The following is a 26,022-nucleotide window of genomic DNA, read 5'->3' as shown; positions in this document are numbered from 1 at the left end:
CAGCGGACTGAGAGAGTGAATGTAAATCCACTGGGGTCCCATGGAACAGATGCTTTGCATGGTGGGAAAGCAATGGTATTCCCATGGGTGGACCTCCACTTGGGGCCTTGGAGAACCAGCATGGTATGTGGGACCACATCATCTTGGAAACCTGGGATGACGACCTGTGGCTGCAGACCTTCATGGAGTTGTATGAGCATCTTGCACCAACCCTCCAGCACCAGACCATTTGATTTTGGAAACCCATACCAGTGCAGAAGCTGATGGCTATTGCCTTAGAAAGCCAGAAACAACTGATAGCTACCTGTCTCTTCCCAGCCCTGTGAGGGGTTTTGGGTGCCAGTTGAGTATGTAGTGCTAGGCATCCAGCATGCTCTTCCCGGTGAGGTGGTGGGTGGGATTTGTAGCCTGGGCAGCAGCTGGATGAGGAGGAAAAGCTGCCCGATTCCAGAGAGGAGCAACAGCCATGGTGGCAGCAGGCCCCGAAAACGTTCTATCACCACTTGTACCAGGGAGTGCATGGTCCCATTTCCTCTGGGCATACTCCTGCTCCATGAACTGATTTGTGAGAGCCTCCTCCTGCCTAAGAACCCAATCCTCCCTTGTCCTAAAGCACTCAAATTGCTCCTGACTCCTCCTGTCAGTGCCAACGAGCAGGTCTTCCGGGATCCTTCTCAGTCTTCGTCTGCTATCTCTGCAGTGCCTGGTGGAATGGGTTCCCTGTTGGCATTGGAATGTCCTTGCAAGTCAAACACAAGCCTAGCATTCTCTGTCATTTCTCCTTTGAAGGAAACTAAGAACTCCCCCGCCACGTATCATAGTTTTGCTGCCTAAGGCCACAATATTGATACTTTTTAGCATCCCAGAAATGCCTCTGTCCTTCAGACTATTTTTGTAGCCCACCAGGAACCAGCTAAGCCTAAAAGTGAAGTACAGTTGTTAAAATGTTGCACGGTTTACAGTGCATCAAGGGGCTAATTGGGGTGGGGTTCGGTGCCTAGTTACCTATTTCTTCATTAAAGGCTGGCCATCATTTGGAGAACATAAGTGTTCAAGGTACCAGAATGGAAAAAAGAACTCCTTCCAGTCCTGTGGAGGACACCTAGCCACCAGTGCTGGAGAGATGTTCCTGTTGATGGTCAACGCTATACATATTGCTCAGTGAAATCATAAAAGTGTAAAAGAATCGTCCCAGCACCAGAGGTTTATAAAGGTTTTCTTGTCTGGTGAATTTATTAATCCTTAATCTCAAGAGAATCCATAGATACTGTCTACTATCTGAACCGCTTTTCCTCTTCCATAGAATCATGTGCTAATTTCTGTTGATGGAAGCAAGCTACACAGAGATCTTCTTTAGGTTTGGGGAAGAAGAGCTTTGTGTGGCTCCAAAACTTGTCTCATCCACTTACAGAAGTTGGCCCATTTGAAAGATACTACCTCAGCAACCTTTTCACATCAAATGCCTGGTATCCTAGGACCAACATGAGTATAACAACACTGCAAACATAGAATTATGTGTGATTTTGTTCAACAAGTGTATATAAAAGGTTGTATGTACCATAATACAAATAGAATGGTCCTAGAGATTTAGAATGGAAAATAATTCACTGAGGCTGGTCCAAAGCCTATTGAAGCCAATGGATAGACTCCTATTGACTTCAGTGGGCTTTGGCCCAAAATTTTAAAGCTGTTTAGGTGTTGCTGTGCTTAGCATTGCAATGCCTAACTGATTTAGGAGCCTAAGAGCTAAGAGCCTAAATTCCATTGATTGTTTTAATCATTTAGGTTCCTGCTCAGTTATGTACCAAAACATAGCATCCACACAAACTCCTATTGAAGTAAATGGGAGTCTTTCTACTGACAGCAATAGGAGTTGTATCCACACTAAGGGTTGATCTGCTATAATATAACGTTTCTTTTTTTGTGTTTACTTAGGAGATACGATATGATCCTACTCTAGATCGCAAACTGGAGTATTCACAGTTGAATTCAGGAGATCCGTTTAATGAAGATATCATTATGAATGACCAAATCATTGAGATACTGGCTTTTGAAGACTCAGGGAACATGCTTCAAGCTTTAGAAGAGTAAGAAGTCACTATTATTGCATTATACTTCATATCAACAAAATGTCTCATAAAGATGATACTGAATATCTGCCCTGTAGTTCTCTCTGATGGAGTCTCTTCAGACACGCATCTGCACTACCTGAAGCTGTTGACCCCTTTAATAAAGGGGCTTCCATGGTAACTAATACAGGCATATTGTACATTGCTTTATATATAGAAATTGCAGCTCAGTCTAGATCCTATGCACATGTTTTCTGAGTCAAACATGCTGTAAGGGCTCGTCTACATGGCAAGTTAGTGCATTGCAAGCCAGGGTGTGAATCTACAGTGCACTAGTTTGCTGTGCACTAAATGGCCTCATGCACCCTACCGCACACTGGAGGTTCTATAGTACGCTTAGATGTACTCCCATGAAACGTTTACTGTGCCTGTCGCAGGGTCCATGGTGGAGGGGGTGCTGTCTTTCAGTTATTAAAAATCCTATCATCCTTCTCATCCGCCCAAGAGCAGTGGATTTAGCTTGGGTGTCCAGACAAATTCCAAATAAGGTAATGACACTCTGTCAACCTAAAGTTTACAGTGCACATAGTGAGGGGCAAGGTAGTGTGCGGTGGATTCACACCTTGGCTTACGGTGCCCAAACTCCCTGTGTAGGCAAGCCCTTCGTTAAGCTGCTAAAAGAACAAATCCACTATTTCTGGTCTCAGCCCCTTAAGTGTTCACCATGCCAAAGGGCACTTTTCTGAGCACAGGAAAATGTTGTAGAGAGTCTGTTCTGTTATTCTTGAGCACATTTTGCCTTTAGAACAGCATGGCCTTGTTCCTACACAGAAAAAGGATGTGCTCTGCACATATATATTTGTGCAGCAGTATTTCTTGGGAAAAAATTTTTTTTAACGTTCATGGGCCTTTAAATACCTGGATCAGAATCTAAAGAGCAACAATTTGCAGCTTTCAAAGGAAAATATTGTGTTTGTGGAGTCAGAAAAGGCAGTAGACAACAGCTAGGAATCCTGCTTATTTTGTTGAAAGGGAGGTCAGGATTATATGACAGACACACAGCTATTAAAGGTCATTTCTTTTCTCTGGCAGAACTTGAAAAAGGTCTGTTGTGAGAACAGAGTGGATTTGTTTGTGCAATCTCATGATGACCTTCCTAAAAGTCAAGTGGCAGGTAATATTCTGCAAATAGAAAATAAAAATGGAATAATGTCTGTAAAAACCAAAAGCAAAGTTATGAGAGTGCTGGAATATTGATACTTTGGCAGGGAAGGGTTCTGTTCTTTTTCTAAAAAGTTACAAAATCCTAATGAGCAGTATCATTGCCTTTCTTATATTTTGATTCAGATTGAAAAAGGAAGTGAAATAAATGAAACCTTGACTTGTGTAATGCAGTGATAATGTGGATACTCATCCCTGTAAATTGCACAGCAGGTCTTGTCTTTTCTAGCTATATAGTAACTTATATTATTTTTTCAGAAAATTGCTGTGTGATTGTTAAGAGTGGCAGGATCAAATATCTTTGTAGCTCATTTTAGGATTAGTATATTTCATTTGGAAATGAGAAATATTTGGCTAATTTGAAAAAGAAAGTAGACTCTTTAATGTCTTACTTCTCAGATATAAAATATCTCAGAAAGGTAAATATTCTTGCAAATGGAATGTTTGTGTAACTAGAATCAGACAGTGGATTAAAGCCTCAGTTTGTGTACATTACTTAGGAATGTGCTATTTTAATATCTTCATTGGCTTAAACAAATCTTTGTCTGTCTTTGCCCTTCACCTCTTTCCTCCCAAATTATTTTTCTTATTCTCCCTTCCATTTCTATGTTCTTATAGCTGCACTCCCTCATTTATCTCTCTCTTTGCCCAACGTCCTTCCCCAGGTGGACAGTTTGAATCTGTATAATTATTTTAACTGGGTTTTTTTTTATCATAGTGTTTAAGAAAAGTGTTTTACAACAATAGTAGAGTTATTATACAGAGCACTGTTCATGTAGTTAAGCTCCATTGGACCAGAAGAGGTCTTCTAAGAAGTCCTTGTGACAGGCTCTTTGGAGTGATGGTTGGTCACAGGGCAGACTATGCAGGTAAATCATGTAAGTGACTTAATACCCAATGTAACTTAGGTGCCTAAGTCATGGAGGTGATTTTGAAAATATTACCCTGCAAGTGGTGGGTGAGTTGGCGATCGATTTTAAAACAAAAGTGCAAAGAATGCCCTGCCCTCTGAAGATCCAACAAGAAAATAACAGGGTTTGCTCCAGCCATAGTGCCTAAAATAACAGCGGGGAAAGGCCTTTGCAAGTTAAAAGAATCAGTGTGAAAAGGTTTGGTCTTCTCTAGCTGCTGTACTGTATCTCCACATATGCCACACACATACATACACTCGATACCTGCGCACATACATACACAACCTGCCTTTCAGGTAGCTGGCTGCCTGCTGCCGACTAGACCCTTTGGCATTTCTTTGGGGAGCACATATGGATCCATATATCCCAGTTGATAAGCCTTCGCTTGACGGTTTGGGGAATTCCTGTCACTTTACTCTATAGAGTCTTAGGATTCTAATATGCTTCACAAACTTTATTAACTAATTTATACAGCATATAAACTCCATTGGAATCACTTTGGTTCCCACAAGTGCACAGCAGCCCCCTCTGGGGTGAAACAGAGCATCAGTTTATGAGCACACATCAACCCAGCATAACAGGTGAGGGCCATAAGTGAAGAAGGCTTTCTTTGAATAAAATGGCACTGTAAACTTTAGGTTAACAGAATGTCATTACCTAATTTGGAATTTGTCTGGACACCCAAGCTAAATCCACTGTTCTTGGGCGGATGAGAAGGATGATAGGATTTTTAATAACTGAAAGACAGCACCCTTTGGCAACAGAATTCTCCTCTACTATCCTTCTGGAGCACTGGTTCTATATCATCTCAGAGGACAGAGTGCCTCATTAATAAATCACCAACCTTGTCACACCTGTTTTTTTCCCAGGAGCTCTCTCATCCATGTATTGATCCAGCCAGTGCTTGTTTACCTAATCTCTGATAATCTCACAGTGGAGGAATTATGGCTGTTGACAATGTCCCACATCATCCTTTTATAGAATCAATCTTATTGTCTGCAGTTGACAGTATGGATATTCTCTGTGGAGTTTAGGGGATTTTTTGGAAAAGAGAGGGGATTTGTATGGGATTTCATTGGTTTCTTTTTAACAAAACTTCCACTAGCTAACCAGCATTTAACCAGTGTGTGTGTGGGGGGGAAAGCAGGACAGACTCTATATTCCCTAAAGGGAAATTATGAAAGAACTTCTACTTTTGTCAGTTGCTACCAAAATAACTTCCCCCATTATTTTAGATTAATTGCTTTTTCTCTTCAACTGTGTTCAATTTCTTCATGCATCTTCTGATAGGTATAGCATATTCCATTTCTTTAATTAAAATAAGATGCCCACCAGGGCATGTTGTAGCATTTTGTGTCTCATGAGCCAATATTATACTTCTGTTCTATGAACTATAATCTTATATTATGATATGAAAATGGTCAAGGAAATAGAGAATTCTCTGTGATAAAAATTAACAAACTTCAACAAAAATCTCATTTGGAGATAGGAAGCAAACTCTGATTTTATGCTTATTTCTTCTGATAGGTGCTATCTTGAGGAGGCTTCCTGTATCTAACACATTGATCTATTCTGGAGTAAGGATCTTTTGTTTTAAATAATTTTATTTATAGAAGTGGCCTGTATTATCCAAGAAATCCATGTTTTGAAAGAAACAGACTGCTCCAAGTAGATGGAGAAAATTAGATTTTCCTGCCCACTTCCTCTGTTTCATTTGGGGTTCAGAGGAAAAAGAGAAGTACCAAATATCTGAATAAATTAAACGGTGAGAGAATAGATGAATTTTTCAGTGGCAAACTTAAATGATTTAGTGCGAGTTTCAATTAGGCAGTGCTAGCCTTTTCTTGTCAACTTGCTATCTCTGTTTAACCTCATAGACTTTAAGACCAGAAGGGACCATCCTGGTCATCTAGTCTGACCTCCTGCACATTGCAGGTCATGGAAATTCACCCACGTACTCCTGTAATAGACCCATAACCTCTGACTGGGTTTCTGAAGTCCTCAAATCTTGATTAAAGACTTCAAGTGACAGAGACTCCACCATTTACTCTAGTCGAAACCAGCGAGTGACACAGGCCCCATGCTGCAGAGGAAGGCAAAAAACCTACAGGATCTCTGCCTGGGAGAAAATTCCTTCCCAGCCTCAAATATGGTGATCAGTTGTACCATGAGTATGTGGACAAAACCCACCAGCCAGATGTCATCAGATGTTTGGCTGCGTGTGTGTGTTCTCTCTGCATGCTGTTCTGACTCTGGCCAGATAGCCCGTACAGCAGGCTCCGACCGAACTGCCCAGTAAAGCCACAGTTTTCAGTGAAGGCACTTGGTCAAGTTTATTGTCAACGAAGCCCCAACCTAGTGCCGTGGTTCAGGTATGCTAACACATATATGCCCGTTGCAATGGACTAGCTCAGTTTGTGGCGGGACTTTCCACTATCCCCTAACCAGCCAAAGACACTCTCTCTGAGACTCCACTTTATACGTCAATACCAACAAGTTATGTACTGCCCCTCTAACATAGCCGGTTACCACCCATCAGCTTATATATTTCTATCCATCACCCTGTCATCCTGACCTTATCTTTAGGATGGGTCAGCCTGTTCCTGTTCTCTTTAGGGATTGTGTTGGTATCGAGGTGTTCTGATACCACCCTTCTGGAATGTATTTGCGTCAGTGCTCTGGGCCTCACACCTTTGAGGAATGTGTGTTTTTGCAATATCAGCCCTGTTACTCATCATCCTGGAAAAGCATAATGCATGGACTGGAGATGACCCAGTGGACTAAACACTGTTATGTGGTCACCTTATTTTACCATCAATACATTCATGCCCCATCTGTCCCTTGGTCTGCACAATCGCTTGTATGACTGATGGACAGATTTTATTTGCCAATTGTGTCTAGTCCCTTATGGTGAGCCTGGGAATGTTAGGCCTGGGACTTTGAGGAATGTAGTTTTATGTTTGAGCCTTGGGGACACACCCAGATAATTAACACAGCTAAGTAATACGGCTATGATGTGTATATATTTGTAGTGTATATGGGTATATATGTATAGTATGTATGTGTACATAGGACACCACCTTATTTCCAAGCATAACAATTTTTTTCCAATCTGGGGTTGTAGTCTGTCCCTTTTACTCTGGTGCTGCAGATAGCAACACACTCCTATTAGGGCAATTACAGTTATCACCTGTATCCTCATTAGTAGTAGACTGAATGTTTGAAATACTGGGATAGGCATTGTTATAGTGTGTCCCACTGTGCTACGTTTCTAAAAAGTAAAACAGAAATTTGAATAGTGACATTACAAATGAGGCCTTTATATATAAATGTTTTGTAATTAGTTACTACACAGTACTGTCCATTCATGTTATAGGTTACCCTTACTGCTGGTTGTCATCTTCTGGTAAACTTCACAAGGCAGGAAGCAGGAATGTTTAGCTTCTCTGTTCTGTTCCATGGGTTGCATTGTTCTGTGATACACCAGTCGTTGACGTAGATCCAGGTGTTTCTTATGGATGCTGTCTGCCAGATAGCCTACTGAATGGACAGTAGCCAATTTATTAAATATTTGTGTGTCAGGATTTAACGTTGGTATCCAGACACTGAACAAGATTGTTTTGAATAACGTGTGCCTTACTTAAGATCCAGTGTCACTGACCCAAATTATGTCTAATACTAAGAGGGAATTTATTTACCCAATTTGTAGTTACTGTGTAACTTAATTATTTTACCAGGTTTTTTTTCTTGCCTTCATGTTGTACGCTGCCATTCATTTCTTGATTTTTATTTGTGTGTTGGTTAAACAGTTTAGCAATGTTATGCACAGTGTAAATGTTGTACAGCAACAATACAACAATAATAAAGCAATACAGCAATAATACAGTTGCTTTTAAACAGTAGCCAAATTCAAATTAAATGACAGTTTAATCTGGTCCAGCTCATGGCTTCTAGCTGATTGCCAACTTAATTGTCCAAGTATGGTAGACTGAGGTGTAGTTGACCAGTGTGTTGTTTACAAAGCACTTCATTTTTATTTTCTTAATGACTGGGGGTTTCTTTACCGTGTACTGATATCTTTTGCTGTCTTCAGGGTATGATATTTTCTGGTGTCTTTGGTCTGTGGGATGCAACCTTAAACATTCTCTTGACGATTTTTGTGACCAATGATAAATATCAGTGTACAGCTACACAAATTAATACTAGGATAGAATATTAAAGTTGGGCAGTCCAGTTCAAGGATGGAGATTTAAAAAGCTGAAAATAGAGCGATCGCATTTGTGTTTTACTACTGAACTGTCACAGCTGCAATTCCAATGGACTTTATACTGAAAATGAATGTCTTCTTTACACCAAATTAAAACAAAAAACAAATTCTAGTTACTTAGGGGTCTAATTCTCCACTGCTTTATTTATTTGTATTACGGTGACATCTAAGAAACCTTACACCTTGTGTTGTCGTACTGCTGCGAAGTGGGTACGTAATGCTACCAAATTAGAAGGGCTGAGTTTTACACCACTCTGCGTATCAGTACATGGCTATGCAAGATGTACGGCAGTGGAGAATCAGGCTGTACTTGTATAACAGGAACTGGCAAATAGGCTGATATTCAGAATTGGGGTGAAATTCATATATGGGGTCATATTTTGATGAAACACGCATAACTTTTGTGTGCATCTTATTCCCCACCTGGGGAGCCCATCCCCTGTCCAGGGAGGAAGACATGAGCTAGTTCTGGGTTAGAGAGCAATTTAACTAGATGTTTCTCAGCTCCAAGCATCTTGGGCCCAATCCAAGTGAAGTCATTGAGAATTTTGCTGTTGACTTCATTGAAAGCAGGATATGCAGGAGCAAGTGCATAGCTTTTATTCATGTGTATAGGAGATGGCCTACTCTTAAGCCCCGCTCTTAGGAGCAGGTCTAAGGCTCCCTGACCTAGGACTAGCTTTGTCATTATTCCCTGCCAAAAGATGGGGTATTCAGGTAGGGAAGTTGTCTTCTCAGGGATGGGCTGTAGGTAGCATGAATATTAGCCAGTATGTTTTCAGCTTGCCAGAAATATGGCCTACATTCATTGTATTCAGATTTGATTCATTGATCCATTCTCTTTGTGTGACTCTGTCTGTCTGTCTACACATATACACCTGTCATAGTTATTCATGTTTTCCTCTCAATTTGTATTGGAATGGACTTGGTGTTTTGTTCGCAGTCTATACACAGCTAAGGAGATGGTTCAGGAGTTCATAAATGGCAGAGTTTTTTGGTCTTTTGTAACTACCGCGTCAAATAAGCGTGGTATAAATAAACTAGGAGAACTAGATCAGTATTTATATTTCGGGACATCTTTGGAATATGGACATGTTGCAATGTCAAGAGAATAACTTTGAGAACCAAACTTATTTTTAATATTTCTTCAAGACATTTCATAGGTAGTTATTTATATGTAATTCATAGGTACTTATCTAGTTTGGTGATCTGGTGGTCTGTCATATCCTGGATGCCCATTATAAGATATGCCACTAATATGGTTCCTTTGCATTCTCAGTAGATCCCTTCCTGCTTATATTTCCAAGAGCTAGATCATTGGCAGTGAATGCTAACTAGAGGAAACTTAATAAACTGTATGTATGTTTAAAAAAAAACAAGGAGTACTTGTGGCACCTTAGAGACTAACAAATACGTGTGTTGTAATAGTATACAGTAGGAAATCATGTTCAGAATTGTTGTAGGTCTTCTCTGCTATGTCTGAAACAGAATGAAAGGAGAGCTGAGGGGACTGATCGCACCCTCAGTGTGATGAGTGCTATTAGTTAGGACGTCTGCAAAACCCCTGAAATAACCATTTTTTCAAAGGTATCTTAGAGTTTCCAATGGGTTACCCTTGCTCTGACTTTATTTATCCTCATTTTGTACATTTTTGCCTTCCCTCGATGTAGACAAAGCTCTAGTTGAATATGGCACTTGATCCTACTCTCGGATACACGATACATATTGCCAATTATCTTTGCAAATCACTAATACGTATGCACTGCAGTTGATTTTCTCTCATGGCACAGGGTAATGAGGGCAATGTATTGGAGGATAGGATCAAACTATTTCCTGAGAGCACTGGCAGGGAAGTCAAAAACAATTTACTCCTATATTAGAAGTTCAATTTTTCCTTCTAAATGTAAATTTCTCACTGTACATCTCAATTTAATTTGCCACTAAGGAAATGGATTCTTTTTATCACAGAATTCAGACGAAAAGTAGGAGTAAAAGATCAGATTGTCGTTACATCTAGAGTTTGAAGTCACCAAATTAGAAATCGGAAATAAGCAGTTGAAAGTTGCTTTCAATTTGGATGCCAAAACATAGGCACTCAAAGCTTCTGGATTTAATACACTGGAAACATTTATTATAGATTGTAATCTCTTTGGGACAGGGACAGTCTTGTTCTGTGCTTGGACAGTACCTAGCACAATGGGGTCCTGGTCCATGACTGGGGGTCCTAGACACTACTCCAATATAAATAATTATTAATATTTTAATAACTGCATACTGGGAGTATGTGCACGTAAGCATATGCAAACACACACAGCATTTTTAGCTCTGTATCTTGAATGACTGTACAAATTTAGTTTCTACAAAAGCTGCACATTTCATCCACCATTCAAACTCAAGTTATCAGAGAGTGAAATGTGATAGATGTTTAATATGTACAGTGAAACTGCACAATGTTTATAGGGGGAAGGGGGAAATAACTATTGAAATTACAGGTGGCATCTGGCCAAGATTACCAGGATAAATATCCTTATTCTTCCAAAAAGAGCCATTGGATCTTTGATTACAAGCTGTGAGAGCTCAGTTTACATGTCATCTAAAAGCAGATGCCACTGGTAGAACAGTGCCCCTTCATATCAAGGTGGGGCATTTGTTAGGCACTGATATGGGGGAATATTACCACTTCTGACAACACTTAGTGTTCCTTAGATGTCTCCCATGCAAATATTCACGCAATGCACCCCTGCTTAGCTTGTGAGATCTGAGTGGATCATTGCAAAAGGTAGAAGGTCTTCAGGCATAATGCTATAATATTTGTCTGTATGTGGTTTTGTTAAGCTAACAACATCACAGGCTGATCCTGATTCTTTAAAAATCAATGGCAACATTCCCATTAACTTCATTGGAAGCAGGATTGTGACATCAGCTTGCTGCCTTCAGCATGATAACTGTTTCATGAAATACTACAATTCAGAATTATAACTCCTCCATAGTGATAGCGTAACTAGTATTATTGCTAAAACTGAACTCTTGAAGCTAGCCATTAATTCATAATTCTTCATGCATATGAAATCTATATAAAGGTTCTTAAACTGACTTTAACCAAGGGTCTTTCTTAAATAGTTTTAAAGAGGTAAACTTAGTAATTGAAACACCTTTTCTCTGTTCAGTAAGCCATAGGGAATCAAAAGGTTTTCAGATTGACACCTGTTAGCACAGCTATAGTTTAGTCTGTTGACATTTTTACCATGAGTCATGTAAGTTTCCCATTTTTTCCTCCCTGGAGAGCATGAATTTTATCTAATAATCTCTTATCTCAGTTGGTCATCTTGTCCAAGTTATTTTTTGCCATATACCATAAGAATTCTCTTTCTGATTTCATCAGTGCCTTGCAGTATTTTTTTTTTGAAGGTTTGTTCAGTCTGTGAATTTTCTAGTGAAATATGTTTGCAATAAGGAGTGGCAGACATAACAAAGATCAAGGCTGGAGGATCCTCAGATAATCATAGAAGGTTTCTTAGTGACTTTACGACTGTCTTGTATTCAGTGGGTTAGTCCTCATCCATGCTGAGTTTACGCTGGAGGAGCTGAAGGGATGTGGAAGATGGCTCTAAACCACCTTCTGGAGAGAGGTAAATAGAGGGGTCTGTACTGGGACCAGTCCTATTAAACATATTCATAAATAATCTGGAAAAAGGGGTAAACAGTGAGGTGGCAAAATTTGCAGATGATACTGTGACCCATCATGCCCGGGGCAGCCCTCACTGGAAATGCCAACGTCAAGGCAGGCTGAAAAAGGGAGAGCAGATACCCCAAGACTGGTGGGTAACACTGAAGTTATTCTCCTCAACCAGTCACAAACTGTGCTTCTGATCCCCCACACTGGTTATCAAGAGCAAAAATGAAATCACACAGCCCCCTTTATTGCATTCCAGTTCTCTGGCTCCCAATCAGCACCTAGGTCCATTACATTGAGAAGTTATTTTAAACTCTGTGCACATATACAAAACAGACCCCAAAAGGTCAGCCACATCACCAGGTCAGTATAGGTTTGGATCTTACCAGCCAATCCTTTACTATCTAAAACTAAAGATTTATTATAAAGAGAAAAGAAAGAACAAGAAGAGAGATGTTAAATGGTAAAACAGTCACAGACATACAAAGACTTCAAAGTCCATATATCAGGTTCCTAGCAGTATTGGTGAGTTTGCTGGCTTGAAAGTCCCTCTGGAACACATCCACAGCTTGGATGGTTCATTCAGTCCTTTGTTCAGAGCTTCAGTTTGTAGCAAAGTTCCTCCAGAGGTAAGAAGCAGGATTGAAGACAAAATGGAGAAGGTGCAGTTGCCTTTTATAGTCTTTTGCCATGTGGCTTGTGCTTCCTTTGTTTCAAACACATACTGCTCAGCACATGGCTTGGAGCCTTATAGTTCTGTCCATAGGCATGCCCCTGCATGGCTTGCTGAGTCATAAGATATATTCCTTGCCTTCTCTCAGTCGGTCAGTTGTATAGCTGATTATCCTTAATGGGCCATCAAAGCTAGGCAGTGCTCATGCCAAACTGTCTGGGGGTGTCACCTAGAAACATAGCACAAGTTTTGTAATACATACATATCTATAACCCAAAATACAAAGGTTTCAGAGTAACAGCCGTGTTAGTCTGTATTCGCAAAAAGAAAAGGAGGACTTGTGGCACCTTAGAGACTAACCAATTTATTTGAGCATAAGCTTTCGTGAGCTACAGCTCACTTCATCGGATGCAGTGATGCAGTAGCTCACAAAAGCTTATGCTCAAATAAATTGGTTAGTCTCTAAGGTGCCACAAGTACTCCTTTTCTTTTTCCAAAATACAAAGGTGATATAAACGCATAAATGAGATTATCATATTTGGCAAATAATAACATTTCTGCAGATATCTGACATGGCATATCTGGCACAACTCATTGCAATTTTACAATATTAATATTCATAATATCCTCAAGTGTCCCCCAGATTCCATACAGCGTTACAGATATGAAACTACTTGAGATAATTAAGTCCCAGACAGACTGTGAACTGTTACAAAAGGATCTCTCAACACTGTGTGACTGGGCAACAAAATGGCAGATAAAATTCAGTGTTGATAAATGCAAAGTAATGCATGTTGGAAAGCATAATCCCAACTATACATATAAAATGATGGGGTCTAAATTAGGTTTTACCACTGAAGAAAGAGATCTTGGAGTGAATGTGGATAGTTCTCTGAAAACATCCACTCAATGTGCAGTGGCAGTCAAAAAAGTGAACAGAATGTTTGGAATCATTAAGAAAGGGATAGATAATAAGATAGAAAATATCATATTGCCTCTATATAAATCCATGCTACACCCACATCTTGAATACTGCGTGCAGATGTAGTTGCCCCATCTCAAAAAAGATATATTGGAATTGGAAAAGGTTCAGAAAAGGGCAACAAAAATTATTAGGGATCTGGATCTGCTGCCATACGAGGAGAGATTAATAAGACTGGGACTTTTCAGCTTGGAAAAGAGATGACAAAGGGGGGATGTGATAGAGGTCTACAAAATCATGATTGGTGTGGAGAAAGTAAATAAGGAAGTGTTATTTACTCTTTCTCATAACACAAAAACTAGGGATCACCAAATGAAATTAATAGGCAGCAGGTTTAAAACAAACAAAAGGAAGTATTTTTTCACACAATGCATACTCTACCTGTGGAACTCCTTGCCAGAGGATGTGAAAGCCAAGACTATAAAGTTCAAAAAAGAATTAGATATATTCATGGAGGGTAGGTCCATCAATGACTGTTAGCCAGGATGGGCAGGGATGGTGTCCCTAGCCTCTGTTTGCCAGAAGCTGGGAATGGGTGACAAGGGATGGATGACTTGATGATTACCTGTTCTTTTCATTCCCTCTGGGGCACCTGGCACTGGCCACTGTCAGAAGACAGGATACTGGGCTAGATGGAACTTTGGTCTGACCAGTATAGCCGTTCTTATGTCCCCTCTCCAGAACTGGCCAGGGGCTGAAATGGCTCTTGGCATAATTTACAGCAGCGCTGAGGGTGCTCTTGGTTATACAGGCTACAGCCAGTCACTGCTCTAGGTGGGGATCTGGCAGAGAACCATGCATTCTGGCCTGCACCCACGGAGGAGAGAGGTGGCATAGAGTCAGCTTACATGGATTTTACACCAAGTGAGGGTTCCCCTGTGGTAAGAGGGATCCTTAGCTACTCCTTTAGCACGGCTTTATTAGTGGCTTTGTGCAACTTCAGAAGCATGAAGCTATTGGAATAGGTGCTGAGAATTTGGCACTTTATCTGTTAATGATGGCTAAACCTGATCCATCTGAAGCATCACAAGACCTGTTCTCAGGCCTGCTTACTAATTATGTTACTTACTAATTATTTGTATTGTACAAATGCCCACAGGCAGCATAGGTCTGCATACTGTTCAAACTCATAGGAAAGCATGGTCCCTGCCCCTAAAAGTCTCATTTCAGACTAGGCCCAACAAGAAAGTGTAACCGACAATTGGAAGGGAAACAGAGGGTGAGGGTGAGGAAACCAGATCACATGGTTAGCTGCTGCTGCACAACTTGAGGGTTCCACATCAGCTGAACAATTATCTATTGCTGGAAATAGAAGAATTAACAGCAGTACGAACTGAATGTTTATCAGTGAACAATTTCCTATAGACTTTACTGTATAAATAGGTTTTCAGGAGAGATTATTGGTATCTTCTCTCTTCTTTCTCTACTTTAACTGCAGCTAATCCTAAAGCTGGACAATTTTATAAGACTTTAATGTTGGTACATGTAATGGTAAAATACACACAGTATTCTGTGGAATTGAAAATCTTCAGTTTAGCCCAGAATCTTTATATATTTTAAAAAACAAACAAACAAAAAAACCTTTCTAGATTCTTATGGTATTAATCCTATAACAAGTTTATGATTTAGTGAATAAACATTATTGCTATTTTATTATTCCTTTCATACCTGTTTTAATCTGTCAACAGCAATAAACTAATATTTGCTTTTTATAGTGAGTGTTCTTATCTTAACATTTTTTTTTAATGCTAGAGAGGTTAATGAAAGGAACAGATGAGGTTGTGGTGAAGACACCAGACTGGGATCTGGATTCAGTTGCTGGCTGTGCCATATGTCTGTGTCTACACTGCAATTGTATATAATCTTCATAGTGTGGCTAAGAATAGCATGGAAGATGTGGCTGTGCAAACGTGTTCTTAGCCCGTGCTGGGGTCTGTGCTGCTGTGTCTTCATGGCTATTTTTAGTCATGCTGTGTAGATTACAGCCGGTGCTGCAGTCACACCTGCGATTGCAGTTAGCTATACCCACGTTCTTCTTGTGAGATTTTAGGGAAGTCCTTTAATTGAGATGTGTCTCAGTTCCCACGCTTTGTCTGCCTTTTGTATTGAGGACTAATTTTACCGTTAACAATCGGAGCAACAGGCGGCATGTAAATGCACCTTCCTGCTCTTTGCTCTCAGTCTACACCTTTAGGAGATTGCTTCCCCTCACTGGCTGGAACTTTGTGGAGGCAGAGTCAAGGCCCTGCTTGTTATTCTCCCTTGCCCATTCTACGCCCAGCTGTGTGGGAGAGGCAGTAGCAGTCCCACAGAGGCTGCTTTCCCCATCCCATGATGTGGGTTGCCAGTACAAGGGACTGGGGGGGGGGGTGGGGGCAATTGCCTTATGCACTTCTGGGAGGGGAGCAAGGCAAGTCATATTCGTCTCCTCAGAATGTCCGGGGCTGGGACTGTGTCTTGCTATGTGAGTGTGTACACACCTCTCATCATTGGGCGTTACTGTAATGCAAATACTAATCACTCACCAGTCTTCCACAGCTAGACATGAATGTCTACTGAAAATAAGGTTGGTCTCATCTTAGTGAGAAAATGTTGTGTGGGGAAAACTTGTACAGCGCTTGCCTCCCCTCTAGCCTTTTGAAGCCAATGCCACTAGAGTTCCTCATCTTCATGAGCTCTGGACTCACACAGAAAATTTCTTAAAATGCATGTCACAAGGAAATAAATTCGTTTCTTTTTTTAAAGGCATCACATTTGGCATCTATAAATGTGTTCATTCAAAAATTATATCTCCCAAAAACCTATGTACATCCAGTACTATCAGTAGTTTGAGTGATGTGCTCTGATTAACACCCCTTTCCCTACAACTATTTTAATAGTTAATGAAAGATTTCATTTTTTATCACTTTATGCTCAGTTCTTTCATGACACCGGTTGCTTTGCTCTCTTCTTTCATTAGATGCTCAGGGCCATTGAAAACATCAAATGTTCAGCCACTCTCTACCTCTTCACGTTTGACACCTGGGATTCTCCTCTCTCAGTACTTCTCTGGCAGCACTTTAAACCTTGTGGCTATTCAAGTGAGTTAAAAAATCTGTAGATTTGATATTTGCAGCAGCCTTTTCTTTGCATCTTTTCACTTTTTTTATTTCCCTTCCCCTTCTGTCACCTATCTCTCTGCTGTCCTTTACTGCACAATTTGTCCAACTGGAACTTTGATCTCTTTCATCAATAGATTTCCATCTGCCAATTGTGTTTCATTATCTTTCATATTTTGTGGTATGGTGAATTCACTCAGCAAGAGGTGGGAGACCTTTTAAACATGAATAAGATGAGCAGGAAAAATACAGAGAGTACAAGGCATTTTATAACACCTGCTTGGATCTAGAGACGCACAGACTCTCAGGTTATGAACTTTTTCTCAAGAAATATGTACCTCAAAGTGAAGGCACATATGACCCAAGCAGTTGTAAACATTGCTCTTTTGGGGGAAACTACTTGCCTTATTACTTATTAAGGGTTTGTAGCTAGGTGCTAACAGTGTGCTCCCTGCTGTACAAGACACAAAGATTGTTCTTTCTGCCCCCAGTCCTGAGCAAAGGGTTGACGGGGTGGCCAGACTTACTGACCTTCTGAGCTGCATATGACAAATCTTCACAAGTTGGAGAGCCGGGGGGCGCTTGCCGGGGCTCGGGGCTTTAGCATTGTGGGGAGGGGGTGTCTCAGAGCTTCAGCCCTGTGGAAGGCACCTGCCCAGGCTCGGGGCTTTAGCTGCTTTTGCTGATGCCTCTCCCCAAAGTGCTAAAGCAGAGGTTTTTCCTTGCAGAGCTAACACCTGGGAGTTAAAGGGAGGTGTCGCTGAGGGTAAGAAGGGGGGATTTGCCTGCTGGTCTGTGATTCAAGCTGTTGGAAGAGCCGAACCTTTAAATTGTGCCCCCTCCCCCTACTCATAGCAGGCAGCAGTCGTCTCTGGCGGAAGCCCCTAGCCCAGTGGTTTTCAAACTGCAGGTCGCCACCCAATACTGGGTTGCGCAGAATGTAAGGCACTGGATCACGATGGCTCTGGTCAGCACCGCTGACTGGGCTGTTAAATGTCCCGTCGCGGGTGCTGCCCAGCTAAGGCAGGCTAGTCTCTACCTGTTCCGACACCGCGCTGCACCCTGGAAGCAGCCAGCAGTAGGTCCTAGGTGAGGTCCTAGTAGCTCCTAGGTGTGGGGTCCCTAAGGCTCCACAGTCTGCCTCTGCCCCGAGCTCTGGCTCTGTACTTTCATTGGACAGGAACTGACCAATGGGAGCTGGGGGGGGAGGGGGCGGTGCCTGCGGGCGAGAGCTGTGTGGAGCTGCTTGGGTACCTCTGCCTAGGAGCTGGACCCACTGCTGGCTGCTTCGGGGACACAGCACGGTCCGCGGTGCCAGGACAGGCAGGAAGCCTGCCTTAGTACCCCTGCTGTGCCACTGACTGGGAGCCGCCTGAGGTAACCCCTGCCCTAACCCTGAGCCCCCCCAAAGCTGGAGCCCCTTCCTGCACCCCACACCATTCATTACTGTCCCCACCCCAGAGTCTGCACCCCCAGTCCAGAGCCCTGACCCCTTCTTGCACCCCAACCCCATGCCCCAGCCCAGAGCCCCCTCCCACACCTGAAATCCCTCACCCAGCTCCACTGGGTCATGGACATCAAAAATTTTCTTCAACTGGGTCGCCAGAAAAAAAGTTTGAAAACCACTGCCCTAGCTCCACTACCCTGCCACAGGGCAAAAGCCCTGAGCTCCAACCTCCCACCCCCTATCTGGTAGGTGGGAAGTGGTGAGGTGTGGGGGACTCCTGGAATCGCACTTTAACTTTAAAAGAGACATGGTTTGACCACCCCTGGGATGTGGTATGGCCGTGTTACCCCAGGAGGAGACAAGGGAGGAGTTGTGGCTCAGTTCATCCCTTGATACTCCCTCCCCCCCCACATTAGAGCAGATGATGCGAGGGAGAGTATAAATTACTTTGCTCCATTTTGTGGAGTAGCTCACTTCTTTTTCCCTTCCACTGTGTGCCTGCCCAACTGCTTTGCCTGGGGAGTGGAAATGGGAGGTGCAAAGCTAAGGCTCTTCCTTATCCTTGGCCATCTCAGCCTCCTTCCAACCCACTTGTTCATAAGGGGAGCATCAGGCCAGCAACTGCTGCTGTCTCTCCTGCCTTTGGCATCACAGTCTGAGCAGCCCTTATTCAGCTGAGGAGGAGAGTAATCTTGCTCTCCTTTGCAACCAAGTAAGGGGATGTGAAATTCTTGCTCAAATTAAAAACAGTCCCTGTCCAGAAAACCAGACAGTAAAGAAGAAGACAGGTTGCCCTGTTAAGGCATGGAGAGGAATAACTTAGAGGACTTTTTATAATGTTTGGTTTTGTTCACTTCTCGTGGGTATCACTTAAGTGAGTCTGTAAGAAGGACCAGAAAGCAGAGTGAGTGGTGGATGGGTGAATCTGTATCTGAATAGTGAGCTTTCAGGCTATTTCAGGGTTCTCTAGACTATGTCTGATTCTCTTGCATTAATCATTCTCTGTTAAAGTGTGGATCCACAGGTTTTGCTGTCCATGAATGTTTTGGATATTGAAAACTTGTTTATTTTTGCTGTCTTCTACTAGTTCAGTCGCAATTTGTACTGATATTACTTACACTCATATGCAAAAAAATTCTTAAATTCATGTTGCTATGAAGAAAAGTACAAATACAATGCATGTTATGAGTTGATGTAGATGAAGGTGAAACTCATTGCACAGGCAGTCATCAAGGGGTAAAGCACCCATTGTCTGGGAAGTCTGATCTTTTCTGTGGTTTCTTTGTGTTGCAAAGCAGCTGCACAAATGAAGGGTTGACACAATGCTTCTGTTTTGAAGCCATGTGGTTCTAAGTGAGCAGGTTTGGGCTAAATGGATTTCCAGATGGAAAGCCCAGGGGCTAAGAGAGAGATGTGGAATAATGTATTGAAGAAGAGGAGGGATTTCAGGAGACTCCAAGAGAGACAGAAGCTCAGCTGTCAGTTTAAGATTGACCTGTAATATCTTAGCTTGTGTCTCTGCAAACATGTCAAAGCATGTCTATCAACTGCATGAAAAAACTTGTACAGATACAGACAGACATCATCTTCCTTTCCAAATGCAAACAGATGGACATCGTACCAAAAGGACTGAAGGTAAAAATCCATTACAATCTACATACCACACAGACTATGCTGACAGCTTGTGCCACACGCTCTCAAAGAAACTGCGGAATCACCTGATCAACATCCTCTACAGCAAACAGGGAAAGATTAAGAATGAGCTCTCAAAACTGGATACTCTCATAAAAAACCAACCTTCCACACAAACTTCCTCGTGGCTGGATTTTACTAAAACTAGACAAGCCATTTACAACGCACACTTTGCTTCTCTACAAAAGAAAAAGGACACTAAACTTTCTAAACTACTACATGCTACAAGGGGCCACAGCAATGGTTCCCTCAACCCACCTAGCAATATTGTTAACCTATCCAACTATACTCTCAGCCCAGCAGAAGCAGCTGTTCTATCTCGGGGCCTCTCCTTCTGCCCCTCCACCCCCACGAACATGATACAGTTCTGTGGTGACCTAGAATCCTATTTTCGACGTCTCCGACTCAAGGAATATTTCCAAAATACCTCTGAACAGCATACTAATCCACAGAGGTCTCCCTACCAACACTACAGAAAGAGGGATTCTAGGTGGACTCCTCCTGAAGGTCGAAACAGCAGACTGGACTTCTACATAGAGTGCTTCCGCCGACGTGCACGGGCTGAAATTGTGGAAAAGCAGCATCACTTGCCCCATAACCTCAGCCATGCGGAACGCAATGCCATCCACAGCCTCAGAAACAACTCTGACATCATAATCAAAAAGGCTGACAAAGGAGGTGCTGTTGTCATCATGAATAGGTCGGAATATGAACAAGAGGCTGCTCGGCAGCTCTCCAACACGAGTTTCTACAAGCCATTACCCTCTGATCCCACTGAGAGTTACCAAAAGCAACTACAGCATTTGCTCAAGAAACTTCCTGAAAAAGCACAAGATCAAATCCGCACAGACACACCCCTGGAACCCCGACCTGGGATATTCTATCTACTACCCAAGATCCATAAACCTGGAAATCCGGGGCGCCCCATCATCTCAGGCATTGGCACCCTGACAGCAGGATTGTCTGGCTATGTAGACTCCCTCCTCAGGCCCTACGTTACCAGCACTCCCAGCTACCTTCGAGACACCACTGACTTCCTGAGGAAACTTCAATCCATCGGTGATCTTCCTGATAACACCATCCTGGCCACTATGGATGTAGAAGCCCTCTACACCAACATTCCACACAAAGATGGACTACAAGCCGTCAAGAACAGTATCCCCGATAATGTCACGGCTAACCTGGTGGCTGAACTTTGTGACTTTGTCCTTACCCATAACTACTTCACATTTGGGGACAATGTATACCTTCAGATCAGCGGCACTGCGATGGGTACCCGCATGGCCCCACAGTATGCCAACATTTTTATGGCTGATTTAGAACAACGCTTCCTCAGCTCTCGTCCCCTAAAGCCCCTACTCTACTTGCGCTATATTGATGACATCTTCATCATCTGGACCCATGGAAAAGAAGCCCTTGAGGAATTCCACCATGATTTCAACAATTTCCATCCCACCACCAACCTCAGCCTGGTCCAGTCCACACAAGAGATCCACTTCCTGGACACTACAGTGCTAATAAACAATGGTCACATAAACACCACCCTATACCGGAAACCTACTGACCGCTATTCCTACCTGCATGCCTCCAGCTTTCACCCTGACCACACCACACGATCCATCGTCTACAGCCAAGCTCTGCGATACAACCGCATTTGCTCCAACCCCTCAGACAGAGACAAACACCTACAAGATCTCTGTCAAGCTTTCTTACAACTACAATACCCACCTGCAGAAGTAAAGAAACAGATTGATAGAGCCAGAAGAGTTCCCAGAAGTTACCTACTACAGGACAGGCCTAACAAAGAAAATAACAGAACGCCACTAGCCGTCACCTTCAGCCCCCAACTAAAACCCCTCCAACGCATTATTAAGGATCTACAACCTATCCTAAAGGATGACCCAACACTCTCACAAATCTTGGGAGACAGGCCAGTCCTTGCCTACAGACAGCCCCGCAACCTGAAGCAAATACTCACCAACAACCACATACTACACAACAGAACCACTAACCCAGGAACTTATCCTTGCAACAAAGCCCGTTGCCAATTGTGCCCACATATCTATTCAGGGGACACCATCACAGGGCCTAATAACATCAGCCACACTATCAGAGGCTCGTTCACCTGCACATCCACCAATGTGATATATGCCATCATGTGCCAGCAATGCCCCTCTGCCATGTACATTGGTCAAACTGGACAGTCTCTACGTAAAAGAATAAATGGACACAAATCAGATGTCAAGAATTATAACATTCATAAACCAGTCGGAGAACACTTCAATCTCTCTGGTCACGCAATCACAGACATGAAGGTCGCTATCTTAAAACAAAAAAACTTCAAATCCAGACTCCAGCGAGAAACTGCTGAATTGGAATTCATTTGCAAATTGGATACTATTAATTTAGGCTTAAATAGAGACTGGGAGTGGCTAAGTCATTATGCAGGGTAGCCTGTTTCCTCTTGTTTTTTCCTACCCCCCCCCCCCTTGATGTTCTGGTTTAACTTGGATTTAAACTTGAAGAGTGGTCAGTTTGGATGAGCTATTACCAGCAGGAGAGTGAGTTTGTGTGTGTATGGGGGTGGGGGGGATGTGAGAAAACCTGGATTTGTGCAGGAAATAGCCCAACTTGATTGTCATGCACATTGTGTAAAGAGTTGTCACTTTGGATGGGCTATCACCAGCCGGAGAGTGAATTTGTGTGGGGGGGTGGAGGGTGAGAAAACCTGGATTTGTGCTGGAAATGGCCCACCTGATGATCACTTTAGATAAGCTATTACCAGCAGGACAGTGGGGTGGGAGGAGGTATTGGTTCATATTCTCTCTGTATATATAAAGTCTGCTGCAGTTTCCACGATATGCATCTGATGAAGTGAGCTGTAGCTCACGAAAGCTTATGCTCTAATAAATTGGTTAGTCTCTAAGGTGCCACAAGTACTCCTTTTCTTTTTGCAAACATGTAGTTTGTGGCCACTTCCATTGGAGGAAACAGGACTTGTGTATAGTTCGTAAATATTCAAATTACACTAAGAAAAAAACCCTGAGTTTGGCTCACCAATTTCTGCTTCAAGTGGGAAACTGACCTGGAAGGCCCCAAAATCTGCTTAGCAAAGGGGAAATACTACAGTGTTACCCTGAGATTTAGTCACACGAAATCTGTGCACTTTAGAGATAAATTTCATGGAGTGACCTTAATGCAACCCTCTTGCATGTGTGTATTACAAAGAATCTTGAAAGCATTCACACAGTGAAAGATCTTGTGGTAATGCACAAGAGGCCAGTGAAAGTTACTGTGAGAATAATATACCTGCAGCCATACCTCATTGGGGTGTACTCTTGTCAGATTTTTACTAGCCAGTGAGTGTAGGGCTTGTTTTGTGTCACCTCAGAAGAATACTGAAAGCGGTAATGAAGAGAGGAGAGAGCAGTAGGAGATGTGGAGAGTTTACAGCCCTGCAGCTGTACATTTGTATGTATTTGTATGACAACCAATTCACCACTCCTGCAAATATACCAGGAGTGTGGGGGCAAGGTAAAGGGGCTGGTCTTGGCTGCACTGTACCCCTCTGATGATAGAAATAGGATGAGAGATGGCTAGAAAAGAAATGTATATGTGACAAGCTCATAGCTTTTGAGCAGATAAAGAACTAATAATGGGTTAAATATATGGATATTTTAAATTTAATTTCCTTACTGGGGATTTTTTTTTGATTGCAGGTTATAATAGAACCTAATGTAGCATTCATAGCCTTGGCCAAGTTAGCATGACCTTTAAGTAGTGATAATCTGTCGAGTAGCTTTGAAGCGTGAAATATACTTTGTGGGAATTACCTATTTTCTGCTGTATTTTCAAGAGAAATCAAAGATATTTTAGGTGGCTCACATAGTGATACCTATAGCTGAGGTTGCTTGATGCATCCTATTAGAAGCATCTGAAAACAGGGTTGTATAACTTTGCCAAACTCTATCTATTTTGGGGCTGAAATTTTTCATGCTGGAATTCTGCCCAAGGCTGAATTTGTTTGGAAAACTTCAGCAAAAGTGGCTTCCTCCTTTCCAAGAATGATGCTAGAGAAAAATATTTTTTGTCTATGTTAAAAAAAAAATTGCATAACCATTTTATTGAGAAGCTTACGTGCTCCCCCCCTCCCCCCATGCTTTGGAGCTGTGGTTCTTCAACCAGAGGTACACGTACCTCTGGGTGGACACAGAGGTCTTCCAGGGGCTACATCAACTCATGTAGATATTTGCCTAGTTTTACAACAGGCTACATAAAAACTAAAGTACAAACTAAAATTTCATACAGACAGTGACTTATTTATGATGTATATAATACTCTGAAATGTAAGTAAATATTTATATTCCAATTGATTTATTTTATAATTATATGGTAAAAATGAGGAAGTAAGGAACTTTTCAGTAATAATGTACTGTGCGATTTCTGTGTTCTTATGTCTGATTTTGTAAGCAGATAGTTTTGAAGTGAGGTAAAAATTGGGACAGATCAGACTCCTGAAGGGAGTACAGTAGTCTGGAAAGGTTGAGAGCCACTGCTTTGGAGCATGGACTTGAAATTCGGCAGAGAAGTGTCCTTGTGTCAAGAATGTGCTTTTTGCTGTCCCTGTGAAAATGTGCCCAATTTTGGCTGAATTATGAACCTCTAAAAATCTGTTTGCACGTGTTCAGTGGAGACTTAGGGCTTGGCTACACTTGCAAGTTAGAGTGCATTAAAGCAGCCCTGGGTGCCCTAACTCCTGATGGGTCCACACTGGCAAGGCACATAGAGTGCCTGGACTCCGCAGCTGGAGCGCTCCTGGTAATCCACCTCCATGAGAAGCATAAAGCTTGCTGCGCCCCACCTGAAACGCCTGGGCATCAGTGTGAACGAGGTGGTGCATTACTGCGCTGTGATTGGCCTCTGGAAACGTCCCATAATCCCCTGAAATAAAGTGGCCACTCTTCTCATTGTTTTGAAATCGACTACAGGAATACAGATATGCCCTTTCATAGCTCCGTTTCTGACAACTGGCATGCTTACCTGCTCCGGGACAAAGCAAGCCATTAGTGTGGAATGCTGCTGTTGTGAGTGGGTGTGGGGGGGTGGCGGGGAGGTCTGCTGCTGTCTGAACTTACAAGACAGCATGCTGACATGCTCTCAGCCCCCCAAAAACCTACTCTCTCCCCCCACATAAACACAACACACTCCCTGTCACACTCTACCCCCCTCCACCCCCATTTGAAAAGCACGTTGCAGCCAGTTGCATACTGGGATAGCTACCACAATGCACTGGTCTTTGTGGCATTGCAAGAGCTGCTAATGTGGCCACGCCAGTGTGCTTGCAGCTGACAGTGTAAACACACGGCAGCGTTTTCCTTGCTGCGGTCTCCGAAGGCTGGTTTAACTCCCAGTGCGCTACCTCTGCAAGTGTAGACATGCCCTTATTAGAGTTTGGCAGCTAAATTGTCTGAAGATTCCATCTACACCGAGCGTGCTCCATCCCCTCATAGCTCCTGAGTACTGACTAGACTATATGTATCAACCCCACCGAGCAACTGATCATGATTTAATTGGGGATTGGTCCTGCTTTGAGCAGGGGGTTGGACAAGATGACCTCCTGAGGTCCCTTCCAACCCTGATATTCTATGATTCTATGCTTCGTCCTGGGGCTGCAGGGGCTGGACCAGAGCTGTTCATACAATTGCTTCTCTCAGCAGCCAGCTGATGCTGTGGCCTTGAGTGCCAGAATTCAGAGCAGGGAGATAATTCAACCCCCTTTTATATATGCATTATTTACAGTCTTTAATTACATGATCACAAACTATTGCACAAGCATCCTTAATTTCAGTATTTCCTAACTTTCGAGTGCTTGACTTTGTAACTGTAATACTCTTTTAACATAATTTTATTTTTTGAGTTGGGGGAGTGGCGAGGGGGATTCACGTACGCACAAAAACATAGTGTGTATGTGTGTATTGCAAACGTGTTG

At 42.4% G+C, this 26,022-nt stretch overlaps 1 protein-coding gene across 6 annotated transcripts in view; it reads left to right on the top strand.

Moving 5' to 3' along the window:
- Positions 1-26,022, top strand: part of EVC2 (EvC ciliary complex subunit 2) — a 165,676-nt gene that overhangs the window by 51,273 nt on the left and 88,381 nt on the right. For all 6 annotated transcript variants that reach the window (XM_073342528.2, XM_073342532.2, XM_073342529.2 and 3 more), the window contains one exon: positions 1,936-2,087. In XM_073342528.2, the coding sequence (XP_073198629.2) occupies positions 1,936-2,087 (152 nt within the window). The remainder of the gene's footprint in view (positions 1-1,935; positions 2,088-26,022) is intronic.

The sequence above is a fragment of the Lepidochelys kempii genome, chromosome 4 (genome assembly GCF_965140285.1).
Source record: "Lepidochelys kempii isolate rLepKem1 chromosome 4, rLepKem1.hap1, whole genome shotgun sequence".
Taxonomy (NCBI): domain Eukaryota; kingdom Metazoa; phylum Chordata; order Testudines; family Cheloniidae; genus Lepidochelys; species Lepidochelys kempii.
Note: the sequence above shows the minus strand (reverse complement) of the source record. Positions and strands in the feature narration are given on the sequence as shown.